The sequence below is a fragment of the Hyla sarda genome, chromosome 2 (assembly GCF_029499605.1).
Source record: "Hyla sarda isolate aHylSar1 chromosome 2, aHylSar1.hap1, whole genome shotgun sequence".
NCBI lineage: Eukaryota > Metazoa > Chordata > Amphibia > Anura > Hylidae > Hyla > Hyla sarda.
Genome location: NC_079190.1, coordinates 267789984 through 267803127, shown reverse-complemented (window position 1 = coordinate 267803127; position 13144 = coordinate 267789984). Strand labels below are relative to the sequence as shown.

At 40.9% G+C, this 13144-nt stretch overlaps 1 protein-coding gene across 1 annotated transcript in view; it reads right to left on the bottom strand.

Moving 5' to 3' along the window:
* Positions 1–13144, bottom strand: part of EPHA10 (EPH receptor A10) — a 691916-nt gene that overhangs the window by 141644 nt on the left and 537128 nt on the right. Inside the window, exon 6 of the mRNA XM_056557121.1 lies at positions 10309–10433. Coding sequence (XP_056413096.1) covers positions 10309–10433 — 125 coding nt within the window. The remainder of the gene's footprint in view (positions 1–10308; positions 10434–13144) is intronic.

Genomic DNA, 13144 nt, shown 5'->3' with positions numbered 1-13144 from the left:
AACACAGGGACACCTCTGTTAAGTCCCTACGGCCCCGCATTTACTTTAAAAATTCGGGGACCGCCGGGAACTAGCGCACGCAGGGACGTCACTCACGTCCCATGCGTGCACCCATGGCAATGGAGTGCGGAGGAGCGGGGAAGAAGCAAGAAGCATGCGCGCTGGCAGTTAGTGTTTACCAGTGGCGCGTCAGCTTCGGTGTTCCGACCAGTGATCCTCCGGTCCTGCTATGACCAGACCCGAGGAGCGGTGGTCGGAACACTGAAGTGGGGCAGTACACAGGCATACAGCCTCCAGCCATACTGTATGGCTGGAGGCTGTATGTCTGTGGGGGAACATACTGCACCTAATGTGGGGGGAACTATACTGCCAACATAATGTGGGGGACTATACTGCCAGCCTAATGTGGGGGAACATACTGCCAGCATAATGTGGGGGAGCATGCTGTCAGCCTAATGTGGGGGACTATATTGCACCTAATGTGGGGGAACATACTGCCAGCCTAATGTGGGGGGACTATATTGCACCTAATGTGGGGGAACATACTGCCAGCTTAATGTGGGGGACTATATTGCACCTAATGTGGGGGAACACACTGCCAGCCTAATGTGGCGGACTATATTGCACCTAATGTGGGGGAACATACTGCCAGCATAATGTGGGGGAGCATGCTGCCAGCCTAATGTGGGGGACTATATTGCACCTAATGTGGGGGAACATACTGCCAGCCTAATGTGGGGGGACTATATTGCACCTAATGTGGGGGAACATACTGCCAGCTTAATGTGGGGGACTATATTGCACCTAATGTGGGGGAACACACTGCCAGCCTAATGTGGCGGACTATATTGCACCTAATGTGGGGGGACTATATTGCACCTAATGTGGGGGGACTATATTGCACCTAATGTGGGGGAACATACTGCCAGCCTAATGTGGGGGACTATATTGCACCTAATGTGGGGGGGACTATATTGCACCTAATGTGGGGGAACATACTGCCAGCTTAATGTGGGGGACTATATTGCACCTAATGTGGGGGAACATACTACCAGCCTAATGTGGCAGACTATATTGCACCTAATGTGGGGGAACATACTGCCAGCCTAATGTGGGGGGAACTATATTGCACCTAATGTGGGGGAACATACTGCCAGCTTAATGTGGGGGACTATATTGCACCTAATGTGGGGGAACATACTGCCAGCCTAATGTGGGGGAACACTGCCTGCCTAATGTGGGGGAACACTGCCTGCCTAATGTGGGGGAACACTGTCTGCCTAATGTGGGGTAAACACTGCCTGCCTAATGTGGGGGAACACTGCCAACCTAATGGGGGGGAACGCTGCCTGCCTAATGTGGGGGAACACTGCCTGCCTAATGTGGGGGAACACTGCCTGCCTAATGTGGGGGAACACTGCCTGCCTAATGTGGGGGAACTCTGTCTGCCTAATGTGGGGGAACAATGTCTACCTAATGTGGGGGAACACTGCCATTGTTGCGAAAATGACATGAGAGTGGCACTTGCCAAGGTAAAGCCGCGCATTTCTGAACTGGTCTCTGAAAGACAACAGCAGAAGTCACACTGATTTGCAGTAAATATTCATTATGTTTTTGTGTGAAAATCATGTTTTCATGGTTTTGTTCTTTGTTCTTAATGGTTTTGTTCATTTTGTGCACTTTTCCAATTAAGAGGGGTTCGGTGAATGCGCATATGAAACTGGTGGGTTTAGTACCTCTAACAAGGTTAAGGACCACTGCTCTAGAGTGTGCCTTCTGCTGTGCCCATGGGTCCTGCTTTGTCTGCTCATAGCAGAAATTCGCTGCTACGAGCAGGCATTCTGATCTGTGAATCGCTGCACGATTGTGCAGCATATTCAGACATTGCTGCTGCTCTCTGCCTAGCTCAGGGAGCAAGGGGAGCAACTGTAATGGCTGTGTTTACACTGTGCATGCAAAGCCGGACTCATCTGCACAGAAGGAGCCATACTCTACGGATGTTCAGTATGGCACCCACAGCATCAGATGTGTGAATTAAATAAAAATAAATTACTTCTCATTGTAAGACTGCCATGAAGAAGAGTTTGAATGAGGTTATACTTTTCTGCATTGGCCAGTACAATAGACTTTGAAGGGAACATTCATATCTACTATTCCTGTTAAACCTGCCATATATTACCATACTTGTGTAATAGCCCTTTATGGCCCCGTTAGACAGCAAAAAAAGTTTTACCTTTCTCTGCTCCCCAGCAGTTCACTTCCACTGTGGTCTGGTTTTAGGACTATAACCTATCTCTAGTTGAGATGTTGGAGAATGTATTATAGAGAAAGAGTAATGCTTTTTCTACTCCCTGGTTAATCCCTTTAATAACTGTGTAAATAAAATGTTTCACAACCTTAAAGTGTCCCTATGTTCTAAAAAAAACTTTTGACATGTCTGAGGGACATGTCAAAAGTTTTGATTGATCAGGGTCTAAGTGATGAAACCCCACTGATCTCTATATTTAACCAGGAGAACTTACTCCCCAGCACCCGGCAATCTCACTGCACAAGATATTTTTTTCTTCGTGCAGTGGTCCACAGTCTCTTTGCATGGAGCAGAAATCACTTCATGCCCGAGGAACACTCCTTAAATATCTCACCATTTCTAAGATCTTTTAATGCTGTTAGTAAATGATAAGAATTGTTTATGACAGGCACCAAACCAGCATATAACTAATCTCCAAGACTCTATTGTCTTAGAAAATTGGTAGCTGTAGTCCTTAAGCCTGATTAAGGTACTCTGGTGAGACTAGATTTTAAAATATTAACACACCTAGCTCCCCTGCAATTAGCCCAGACTAGAGATGGGCAAATTTTCCAAAAACTTGATTAGGCCAATTTGCGGAATTTTCCCCCAAAAATTGGTTCGATCCGAATATATTTGCAGCGAATCGCTATTAAAAAGGCTATTTCCGGGCTACACCTCCATAGGGGTTGTCACGATTCGGCTGGCTGGTGGTGGATCCTCTGTGCCAGAGAGGGATTGGCGTGGACCGTGTCGGTGGACCGGTTCTAAGTTGCTACTGGTATTCACCAGAGCCCACCGCAAAGCGGGATGGTCTTGCAGCGGCGGTAGCAACCAGGTCGTATCCACCGGCAATGGCTCAACCTCTCTGACTGCTGAGATAAGCGCGGTACAAGGGAGTAGACAAGAGCAAGGTCGGACGTAGCAGAAGGTCAGGGCAGGCAGCAAGGATCGTAGTCAGGGGCAACGGCAGGAGGTCTGGAACACAGGCTAGGAACACACAAGGAAACGCTTTCACTGGCACAATGGCAACAAGATCCGGCGAGGGAGTGCAGGGGAAGTGAGGTATAAGTAGGGAGTGCACAGGTGAGGATACTGATTAGGCCTGCTGCGCCAATCAGTGGCGCAGTGGCCCTTTAAATCGCAGAGACCCGGCGCGCGCGCGCCCTATGGAGTGGGGCCGCGCGCGCTGGGACAACACAGACGGGGAACGGGTCAGGTACGGGAGCCGAGATGCGCATCGCGAGCGGGCGCGTCCCGCATCGCGAATCGCATCCCGGCTGGGAGTAATATCGCAGCGCACCCGGTCAGCAGGTCTGACCGGGGCGCTGCGAATGAGAGAACGCTGCGAGCGCTCCGGGGAGGAGCGGGGACCCGGAGCGCTCGGCGTAACAGGGGTGTAGAACACTTTGCCTTGTCATAACACGCATAGGGAATTTGCTGGAGTAGTGAAATAATACTGTTATTCAGTATGACATGCAGATTACAGGCATCACTATTAGAATCACTGCCGAAGAGCGGCACAATGACTGGATGTGGCAGCAGAGTCGGGAGACCATATGGCGTCACAATGGTTGCTTTCGGTCTTTGAATGGGGAGTGCTTCCTGTGATGATCTTAATTGGCAAACTATGAAATGACTTCTAAACTCTCCCTGCCTGCCTGCAGTGATGTGAGCTTGAGGTAAATGGATTTCCCCTGTGCAGATCTGTATTGTGAGTAATGCTGATTAGTGACCACACAGTGTCTGCTCTCTCTCTCTCTCTCTAGCCAGAATGAATACGGGCTAGAGGTGAATGGATTCGCCGCTGCAAAGATCTGTATTGTCAGTAACGGTGATTGGTGTGCACACACAGTCTCTGCTCTCTCAGCAAAATGGGAAAAGCCCGTCTTCAGCAATGGTTGACAAATATATAGGGCTGTGACATCACAGGGCTGGCTGCTAATAGGCTGAATGCCGCCATGTGATTCAGGGTGATCCTACCTACCCACCTTCCCGCCTTCCCAGACTTCCTTGTCCCATGTCCACATACATGTAGCCACCATTTTAGACCCACGACCCGCACAATATGTAGTGAATGAAGCGATTCGTTACCATGAAGTGCGAGGTAATTCGGATTTGTTCAGAATCAATTTTTTCATGTCGCATTTTTCATGAAATTTGGAATAAATTTGACTTTGTCAGCTTTGATTCGCCCATCTCTAGCCCAGTCCTTTGAAGATGTTCGGCTAAGCAAAACATGTTGAGGTGGGGGGAGTGCAAGGTGTGTTAATATTTTAAAGTCTAGTGTTACCAGAGTCCTTAAGCAGGCTGGTGGACTGCATCTACCAATTTGCTAAAACAATAAAAGAGGCTGATAGGGGTGTGCATTACAGTGTACAGTTATAATCACCATTGTGGTATACACTATTCAGCCTTGTGACACACATACATTTTTATAGGTATTTTTATATATATTTTTTGTGCTAGTATTTTTTAATAAATATCTAATAAAAGTTATGTTTAGGGGGGTTAAAAAAGAGGGTAGAGTGATATCATTTCACTGGGTTCTTGAGTTTGAAGTTGTTAACTTACCTGTGACCCCACTGGGATACGTTTTGTATTCTGATGTGAATAATGCGCTTTTCCTACATAATGCAGATAGCATCAGAAAAATAGATTTAAATGTCATTTAAACAAAAAAATCTGAATAACTTAACACTAAGCGGGAAATTTACCTTTGCAAATAATATCCAGGGGCATCAGTAAAGGGGGGGCAAGAGGGGTGCAGTTATAAATTGCAATTATAAAACACTATGTACATATAAATATATAATACACATAGCTAAAGTCGCCACTGTAGATATGCCAATGGCATTATGGGGGAGATTTATCAATGTGTGTTTGTTTAGCTACACATGTAAAATGTAATTTATTAGTTGCATGCAGTGTGATAAATTTGGGATTTTTGTTGTAGTAAACAACAAGTATTGTAAGTGAACAAATTGCTAGTATTGATTTGCGACATTTGGAGCACGGTGCTCTCTCATTTCGGAGCCCTGTTGTATTTCAAGGAAACGGTTTAGGGCCACATATGGGTTATTTCCGTACTCGGGAGCAATTGCATTACACATTTTGGGGGGCTTTTTCTCCTTTTACCCCATATGAAAAGGGAAATTTGGGGTCTTCACCAGCCTATTAGTGTAAAAAAATAAACAAAATTACACTAACATGCTGGTGTTGCACCATACTTTTCATTTTCACTAGAGGTAAAAGCAAAAACAAAAGACCCCCAAAATTTGTAAAGCAATTTCTCCCGATTACTGAAATACCCAATATGTGGACATAAAATGCTCTGCGGGCACACAACAAGGCTCAGGAGTGAGAGTGCACTATGTACACTTGAGTCCTAAATTGGTGATTTGCACAGGGGTGGCTTATTTTACAGTGGTTCTGACATAAATGTAAAAAAATAAATACCCACATGTGAACCCATTTTGGAACCTCCACCCCTCACGGAACATAACAAGGGGTTTAGTGAGCTTTAACACCCCACAGGTGTTTAACGGATTTTCGTTAAATTTAGACTGGAAAAAGAAAAAAAAAATTTCACTAAAATGCTGGTGTTACCCTAAATTTTTCATTTTCAAAAGGGAAAATAGGAAAAAAAGACCCCCAAAATTTGTAACCCCATTTCTTCTGAATAAGAAAATACCCCATATGTGGATGTAAAGTACTCTGCGGGCGCACTACAAAATTATAAATTTTGGGAGGCATTTTCCCCCATTTGCCTCTGCATTTTAGTGAAAAAAATTAATAACATTTTTCATTTTCACATCCGACTTTAACGAAAAGTCGTCAAACACCTGTGGGGTGTAAAGGCTCACTGTACCCCTTATTATGAGGGATGTAGTTTTCAAAATAGTATGCCATGTGGGAGGTTTTATGCTGTTCTGGCACCATAGGGGCTTCCTAAATGCGACATGCCCCCCCAAAAACCATTTCAGCAAAATTAGCTTTTTGACTCCTTCTCTTCTGAGCATTGTAGTGCGCCAGCAGAGCACTTGACGTCCACACACAACTTTTGGGGGTCATTTTCTCCTATTACCCCTTGTAAAATTTAAAATTTGGGGAAAAACCAGCATTTTAGTGAAAAAACTATTAATTTACACCTGTGGGGTGTTAAGGCTCACTGTACCCCTTGTTACATTCCTTGAGGGGTGAAGTTTCCAAAATAGTGTGCCATGTATTTATTTATTTATTTTTTGCTGTTCCGGCACCATAGGGGCTTCCTAAATGTGATATGCCCCCCCAAAACCATTTCAGCAAAACTCACTCTCCAAAATCCCATTGTTGTTCCTTCCCTTCTGAGCCCTCCACTGCACCCGCAGAAAACTTTACATCCACATATGAGATATTTCCTTACTCAAGAGAAATTGAGTTACAAATTTTGGGGGGATTTCTCTAATTTTACCCCCTTGAATAATTCCAAAAATGGCTCCACAAGAACATGCAAGTGTGACAAATTAAGATTTTTAATTTTCTCCTTCATTTGCTGCTATTCCTGTGAAACACCTAAGGGTTAACCAACTTTCTGAATGTCATTTTGAATACTTTGAGGGGTGCAGTTTCTATAATGGGGTAATTTATGGGGAATTTCTCACAGAAAGGCCCCTCAAATCCACTTCAAACTTTACTGGTCCCTGAAAAATTCAGATTTCAAATTTTTCATGAACATTTTAAAAATTGCTGCATACTTTGAAGCCCTCTAATGTCTTCAAAAAGTAAAAACATTTCATCTTTATGATGCCATCATAAAGTAAACATTGTATTTGTGAATCAATATATAATTTATTTGGAATATCCATTTTCCTTACAAGCAGAAAGTTTCAAAGTCAGATAAATGCAAAATGTTCCAAATTTTCATGACATTTTGGGATTTTTCACCAAGAAAGGATGCAAGTATTGACAAAAATTTACCACTATGATAAAATAAAATATGTCACGGAAAAAAACAATCTCGGAATCAGAATAAAAAGTAAAAGCATCTGAGAGTTATTAATGCATAAAGTGACAGTGGTCAGAATTGCAAAAACGGGCTGAGTCCTTAAGGTAAAAATGGGCTGAGTACTTAATTAGTACTTAAGTACTTATACCTATAGTATACAGAAGCAACAGCTCATATACATAACCTGACACCTTTAAGGTTTTCCCTGACTTTCATCTCCAAGTGTCATCAACAATATTTATCTGCTTGCACAATCCACTGAAAGGTTTGGCAGCACAATTTTCTTTTCCAAATTAAGTCCATCTCTTTTTCTAAATGATCCTCCATGATTAGACCTTTAGTTACGATATTTGATTTGTTCAACTCAAATTGGATATGCAGTTATGCCTTGGAAATACAATTATACATAATAGGAAAGGTTCAGTATTGATTTAGCTACAGCTTGTCACAGCTAATTAGTTTATTGTTCTGCATAACTAAAGGACTTATTCATATTGAGAGGCCCATGTTTCTGTCTTAATGTAATCATGTTGTGTTGATAGGATTCCAAATTTCACTGTTAGACTTGTTTATGAAATGTTTGTCCACTTCCCGGGAATTTTACAGGATACAGCACAGTGCTAGTAAACACTCCTAATTTCTGTTATGAATATTTTGGTTGGTTATATAGGGCATTTCTAAGAGGGACATTTCTATGTACTATGTTGGCTTAAAGCTTTAGGGTATTGTCTAACATAGTGCTTATGCAGTGTATTTCACGCTGTGCAAAATCTGCTGCGCAGCGGGAAATATGCTGCATATTCTCCATTGAGTATACACACAGGGCTACCCGGTGGCAGCCCTTTGTGTTTAGTAAGGTTTGAAGGCAGGGCAACACATCATAGTCATGCCGACACTTCCTTGCCTCCAAACCTCACTGAATACACAATGCTGCCACTGGATATTCCTGTGTGTGTGCTCATCGAAGAATTCTTTTTTCCCAGCTCAAATCCACCACATTTTCTGTGAAAATGTTATGTTGGGATTTTTCAAAATTGTCAGGGACATGCCCCCTTTCTCATGTGTCCATGCCCCCTTTAGATGATTTTTTTTTAAATGGAGGGTTTTGTTTTTTTTTGTCCGCAAATTGTGTCGCATGGAAAGTGCAACACAATTTGGGTGCAAAACCCAAGAAAAAAGAGTCGGGATCACGTGGGACCCTACCCTTACTTATATAAAAAAATAATTTTAAATTTTGATCTGTCATGCAGAAATGTCAAACATTTTGATTGATTGGGGTCTTAATACTCAGACCCCCACCGATTGCTAGATCTAACCGAGTGAAGTATGTTTGTGTACAAAGCCAGTCATCTGCAAAGAGAAAGATTAAGCACCAAGCCAGAATGCAGCCCAGTGCTATAAGTATGGATTAGTGGGGTCTCAGCACCCCCCCCCCCCCCCCCCGATCAAAGCGTATAAACATAGATTAAATGGATTTTCCAATGAATGAGTTTTACACGTAACTCCCGAAAACTCCTGAAATTTGTTTTGGGACATTTCAATGAAGTTGGCTTGCATCCTGTGGATATGCCATAAATGTCCGAGATAGGATTACTCCTTTTAGCCCCCAGCTGTAACATATCAATGAAGCTATGTAATGGAACAGCTAGGATTAAAAGAAAATATAACATAAAATAAATTTCTAAATGTATTCTATAATCCTTTATTTAGGATCAACAACTCATTTTTTTACCTAAATATGTCTAAAAAGCACATGTAGACTGAATAAAGAAGAGGGAAAGTTGCTCATACAGGTATGTATGTATTTTATCTGAATTTAAGATAGCCATAACATACAGGAGAGTTAAGATACAAGTGTGCCCATGATGTATAGTGTTTATGATGCCTGAAACTTATTCAGTCAGTTGATTCTTGAATGACTTGCTGAGAATGACCTTTTTTTCTGTCATAACTTAATGACTTATAAGTCTGCAGAGGACCATGTCTCGAGCTGTTAGGATTTAACAGCAATAAATACATTTTTCATAGCGTTTTTTACTTTTACACATTCTTCAGATGTAATGACTCTTTCCCGGCATCTGACTGCAAAGCATTGTTTTTATGCAACAATCAGACTCTAATAACAAGGTAATTATATGTGTAGGTTGTGTTATTCATTGCATGACAATATAATACTTTATGTCAAAAGCACTGCCTTACCCAGCATAGGAAAGGGATATTTCAGTCTGCATGAAAACATTTTAAAAATAACACAATATTTTAGAACACAATTCTAATTATATATACCTACAAGCTAGATCAGTGAATCTCCATTCCCATGCAGTGTCCTACTACACGGGTCTGCAGTGTCTTATCTGAGTTGTAGAACAAGTAACGCCAACACCAGTACTTTAAGGGTCCATTCACATCTACAGTATTCTGCGCAGATGTGATGCGCAGGATTTCAAGCTGTGTTCAGTTTACATTGAAATCTGCAGCATCAAATTTGCACAGAATACTGTACGTGTGAATAGACCATAATAGTTAAAGTGCCCCTGTCATCTACATAAACTTTTGATATATTGCACTAATGTGTTATTCCGTTTGTTTGTCTATGTGAATTACATAGTATAATGTATTTATTATACTTTATTGACATCTACTCATGAAAATGTGTAATGACAGAGCTAATAACCAAGGTCATACTGTTTAATGTATACTTGGTATATGGGTATGAAAGTTCTAGAAAATGTGTAGCCCCTATTGAGCCAACCAATGACCTTTACTTTGTGTCTTAAGCTATTGTCTGCATTCTACATGCTCTATTAGATTTTTTTTTCCACTTTCAGATATTGGTATTTGGTAAAGTCTCTTTTACTAACATTGAATTATACTTTACTGCAGAATTTTGGTGTGGATTTAGCAACTGAAACTCCATAGCAAGGATGCCATGTGTATATTTACCCCCAAAATAGCTTTCTCTATGGTTTGCTTTTCCTAAAACGTCAGCCACTAACAATACATTCTCATAGAAAATAACCAAGTTATGAGTTACCTTTTCATAGTACTTGATTTCATACTCTGTATTGTTGATGAACGGGAATGTCGGTTCCTGCCATGATAATGTGATGCTTTTCTGCTCTATTTTGTCCGCCCGAATGTCATTGATCAATGACAGTGCTAGAAAGACAGAAGCAAAAAACTATGTGTTACTAACAGAGGATTTTGATAACAATTTTTAATCATATTACATGTTACTCTTAGAATGCTTTTTTCATATAGTCCTAGATTTGAGTTACACATATATTTACTCCATGATATTGTTCACATCATTGTTAATCGCCATTATGATGGGTTTCCATTGTTTCTTTTTTATTCCATTTAAAAAAATAATTCTGCATAAGAAAATATTTTCATATTACAAAGTCATGGGCAGTGAAATATGAAGTGCAAAATAACTGGTGTTATAACAGTATAAATATGAGAGGAAATAGCATTAGAAATAGATGCAAATATCTTACATTTTCAAAATCGCAATCATATGCACACAAGAAAATACAATGATAAACAAATAAAGAATAATAAATATGTGGGTAAGCTATTATGACATGGGTTTTAGTGATATAAACTATTATGTTTCCACCAGATATTTTTAGTTAAACAAACTGCTGTGACATTTATACTAATCTGCCATGACATAACAAGTTAGTTTCATTCAGGTAAATGGCTTTCATCCTCTGTGACATCATAATTAACACCTTAAGGACCAAGGGTTCTTGGTCCTTAAGGACCAAGGGTGTACCTGTACGCCCTGGTCCTGTTACCGGTCTTTGAATTGTGCTCACGAGCTGAGCAAGCTTCATACCTGGTGAGTCCCAGTTGTTATCAGCAACATGGTGAATGCTAGGCATTGTCGATCAGGCTGATGCCCAGCATTAACCCTTTAGATGTCATGATCAAAGATGATTGCAGTGTCTAAACACTGGATTAATAGTGTCGGTTAGCTCAGCGGAGCTGATCGGGACCATTGTGGTGAAATCACGATGTCCCGGTCAGCTTAGTGGACAGCGAGAGAGGCCTTACCTGCCTCCTCACCATCCATTTGGTTGGCTAGAGCAGAAAAGCATTGATAACACTGATCAATGCTGAGCCAAAACTCAGCATTGAACAGTGTATGCACTGTTAAATAAATAAAGTGTAAAAAAAAAAAAAAAAAAAAGGTAATAAAAGTGAACTAACCCCTTCCTAATAATAGTTTGAATCCCCCCTTCATTTTTTCAATTTTTTAAATAAAATAAGGTAATAAAAAATAAAAATAATCCTATGTGGTACCCCCGCGTGCGTAAATGAATAAACAACAGTATACATCAGAATTCCTTTCTTGGTCGGATACAGACAGATAACAGTAGTGTATGGCATAAATTCAGTGTTAACTCACACTACGTTAAACCACAATGACATCACAAGTAGGTTTCAGATGATGACTGCCAGCCTGTGTGACATCAAAACTGAGGTAAAGTAAAGCAAACTCAAGTTGCAGCATAAGCCGGTTTCAGAGAGGTAACATACTAAGAAATCACAAATATGCATCACTCATGTAAGCTGCTTTGACCAGATACTGTCCATATAGTATTTTTACATAGCAGCTGTGAGTTGTCAATGTCAGGTAGAGTGCTGTAACATCACTACTATGCCATTATGACATCACAAGTAGGTTTTAATCAAATGTGCAATAGTTTGGTAAATGGATGTCTGTGACACCACAACCATGTTAACACGAGGTAAATGTCTGTGCCAATACAAGTAGATTTCAGATAAGGCTGTCCGGGAATCCTGAAGTTGTAGTTTTGCAACAGCTGGATACACTCAAGTTGTGAAACACTGCACAAAGGTAATTTTGTGTGTAAGTGAATTTCAGTCCTTTTACAGTTTTTGGAGAAGAAAGAAAAACACTAGAAATGGTGCACACCCAAATATTCAAAAATGTAGCAAGCTTTATTATGACCAAAGATACATAAATAGATACAAAGACATCTCCTTTTGAAAAAAAAAAAAAAAATACTTAAAGGGGTATTCCAGGAATTTTTATTTATTTGACTATGCTACAGGGGCTGTAAAGTTAGTGTAGTTCATAATATAGTGTCTGTATCTGTGTGTGACTGTTTTCTCACAATTCTTCTGTGATTTTCCTCCCAATATTTATTTTTAATATACAAATTGACTGTTGTCTCAGATTTTTCCCAGGTTGCAATGCAGACGAGACCTGACTCACTAGTCAGCTGATGACAGGAAGCCTGTCTGCTTCAATGGGTGGAGCGCTCGCTTGGTGGGAGAGAGATCAATCTGCAACTAATACAACAGCTGTAGGCACTCTGATTGGAAACCACAGGTCTTTTGAATGGATTCAGCTCATTTATGTTTCAATGGGTGGGGGGGGGGGCTGATGTGTGTGAGGGAGGAAAATGGAATTATGGGATTTGTAGTCAAAAAAAGAAAACTGAAACAGGAAATACCAGTTCACAAAAAGCTAGTCACAGTATTATGGTAATCTCACAACATTGCAATTTAGCCCCAAGACAAGCGGAGATCCTTCCTAAGCATGTCCATTACTGTCTGGCAGGTACGTACTGAATACACCTTATGGTGGATAACCTCTTTAAACTTTGATCGGACTCCACAACCAGGAGGTTGGGGCATGAATCCCTCCCAGGTGGCATTATTCCAACAATAAATATAGTTCACTTACCACCAGTATACAAGGTATATACTATAGAAACAAGAAATGAGCCCAAATGTACACAGTAATGCACTCCCTAGCTCAAATAAAGCATAAATCAAATAATAATGACCAAATACATACACTGACTTCTCTATGGATTGTATATAGTTTG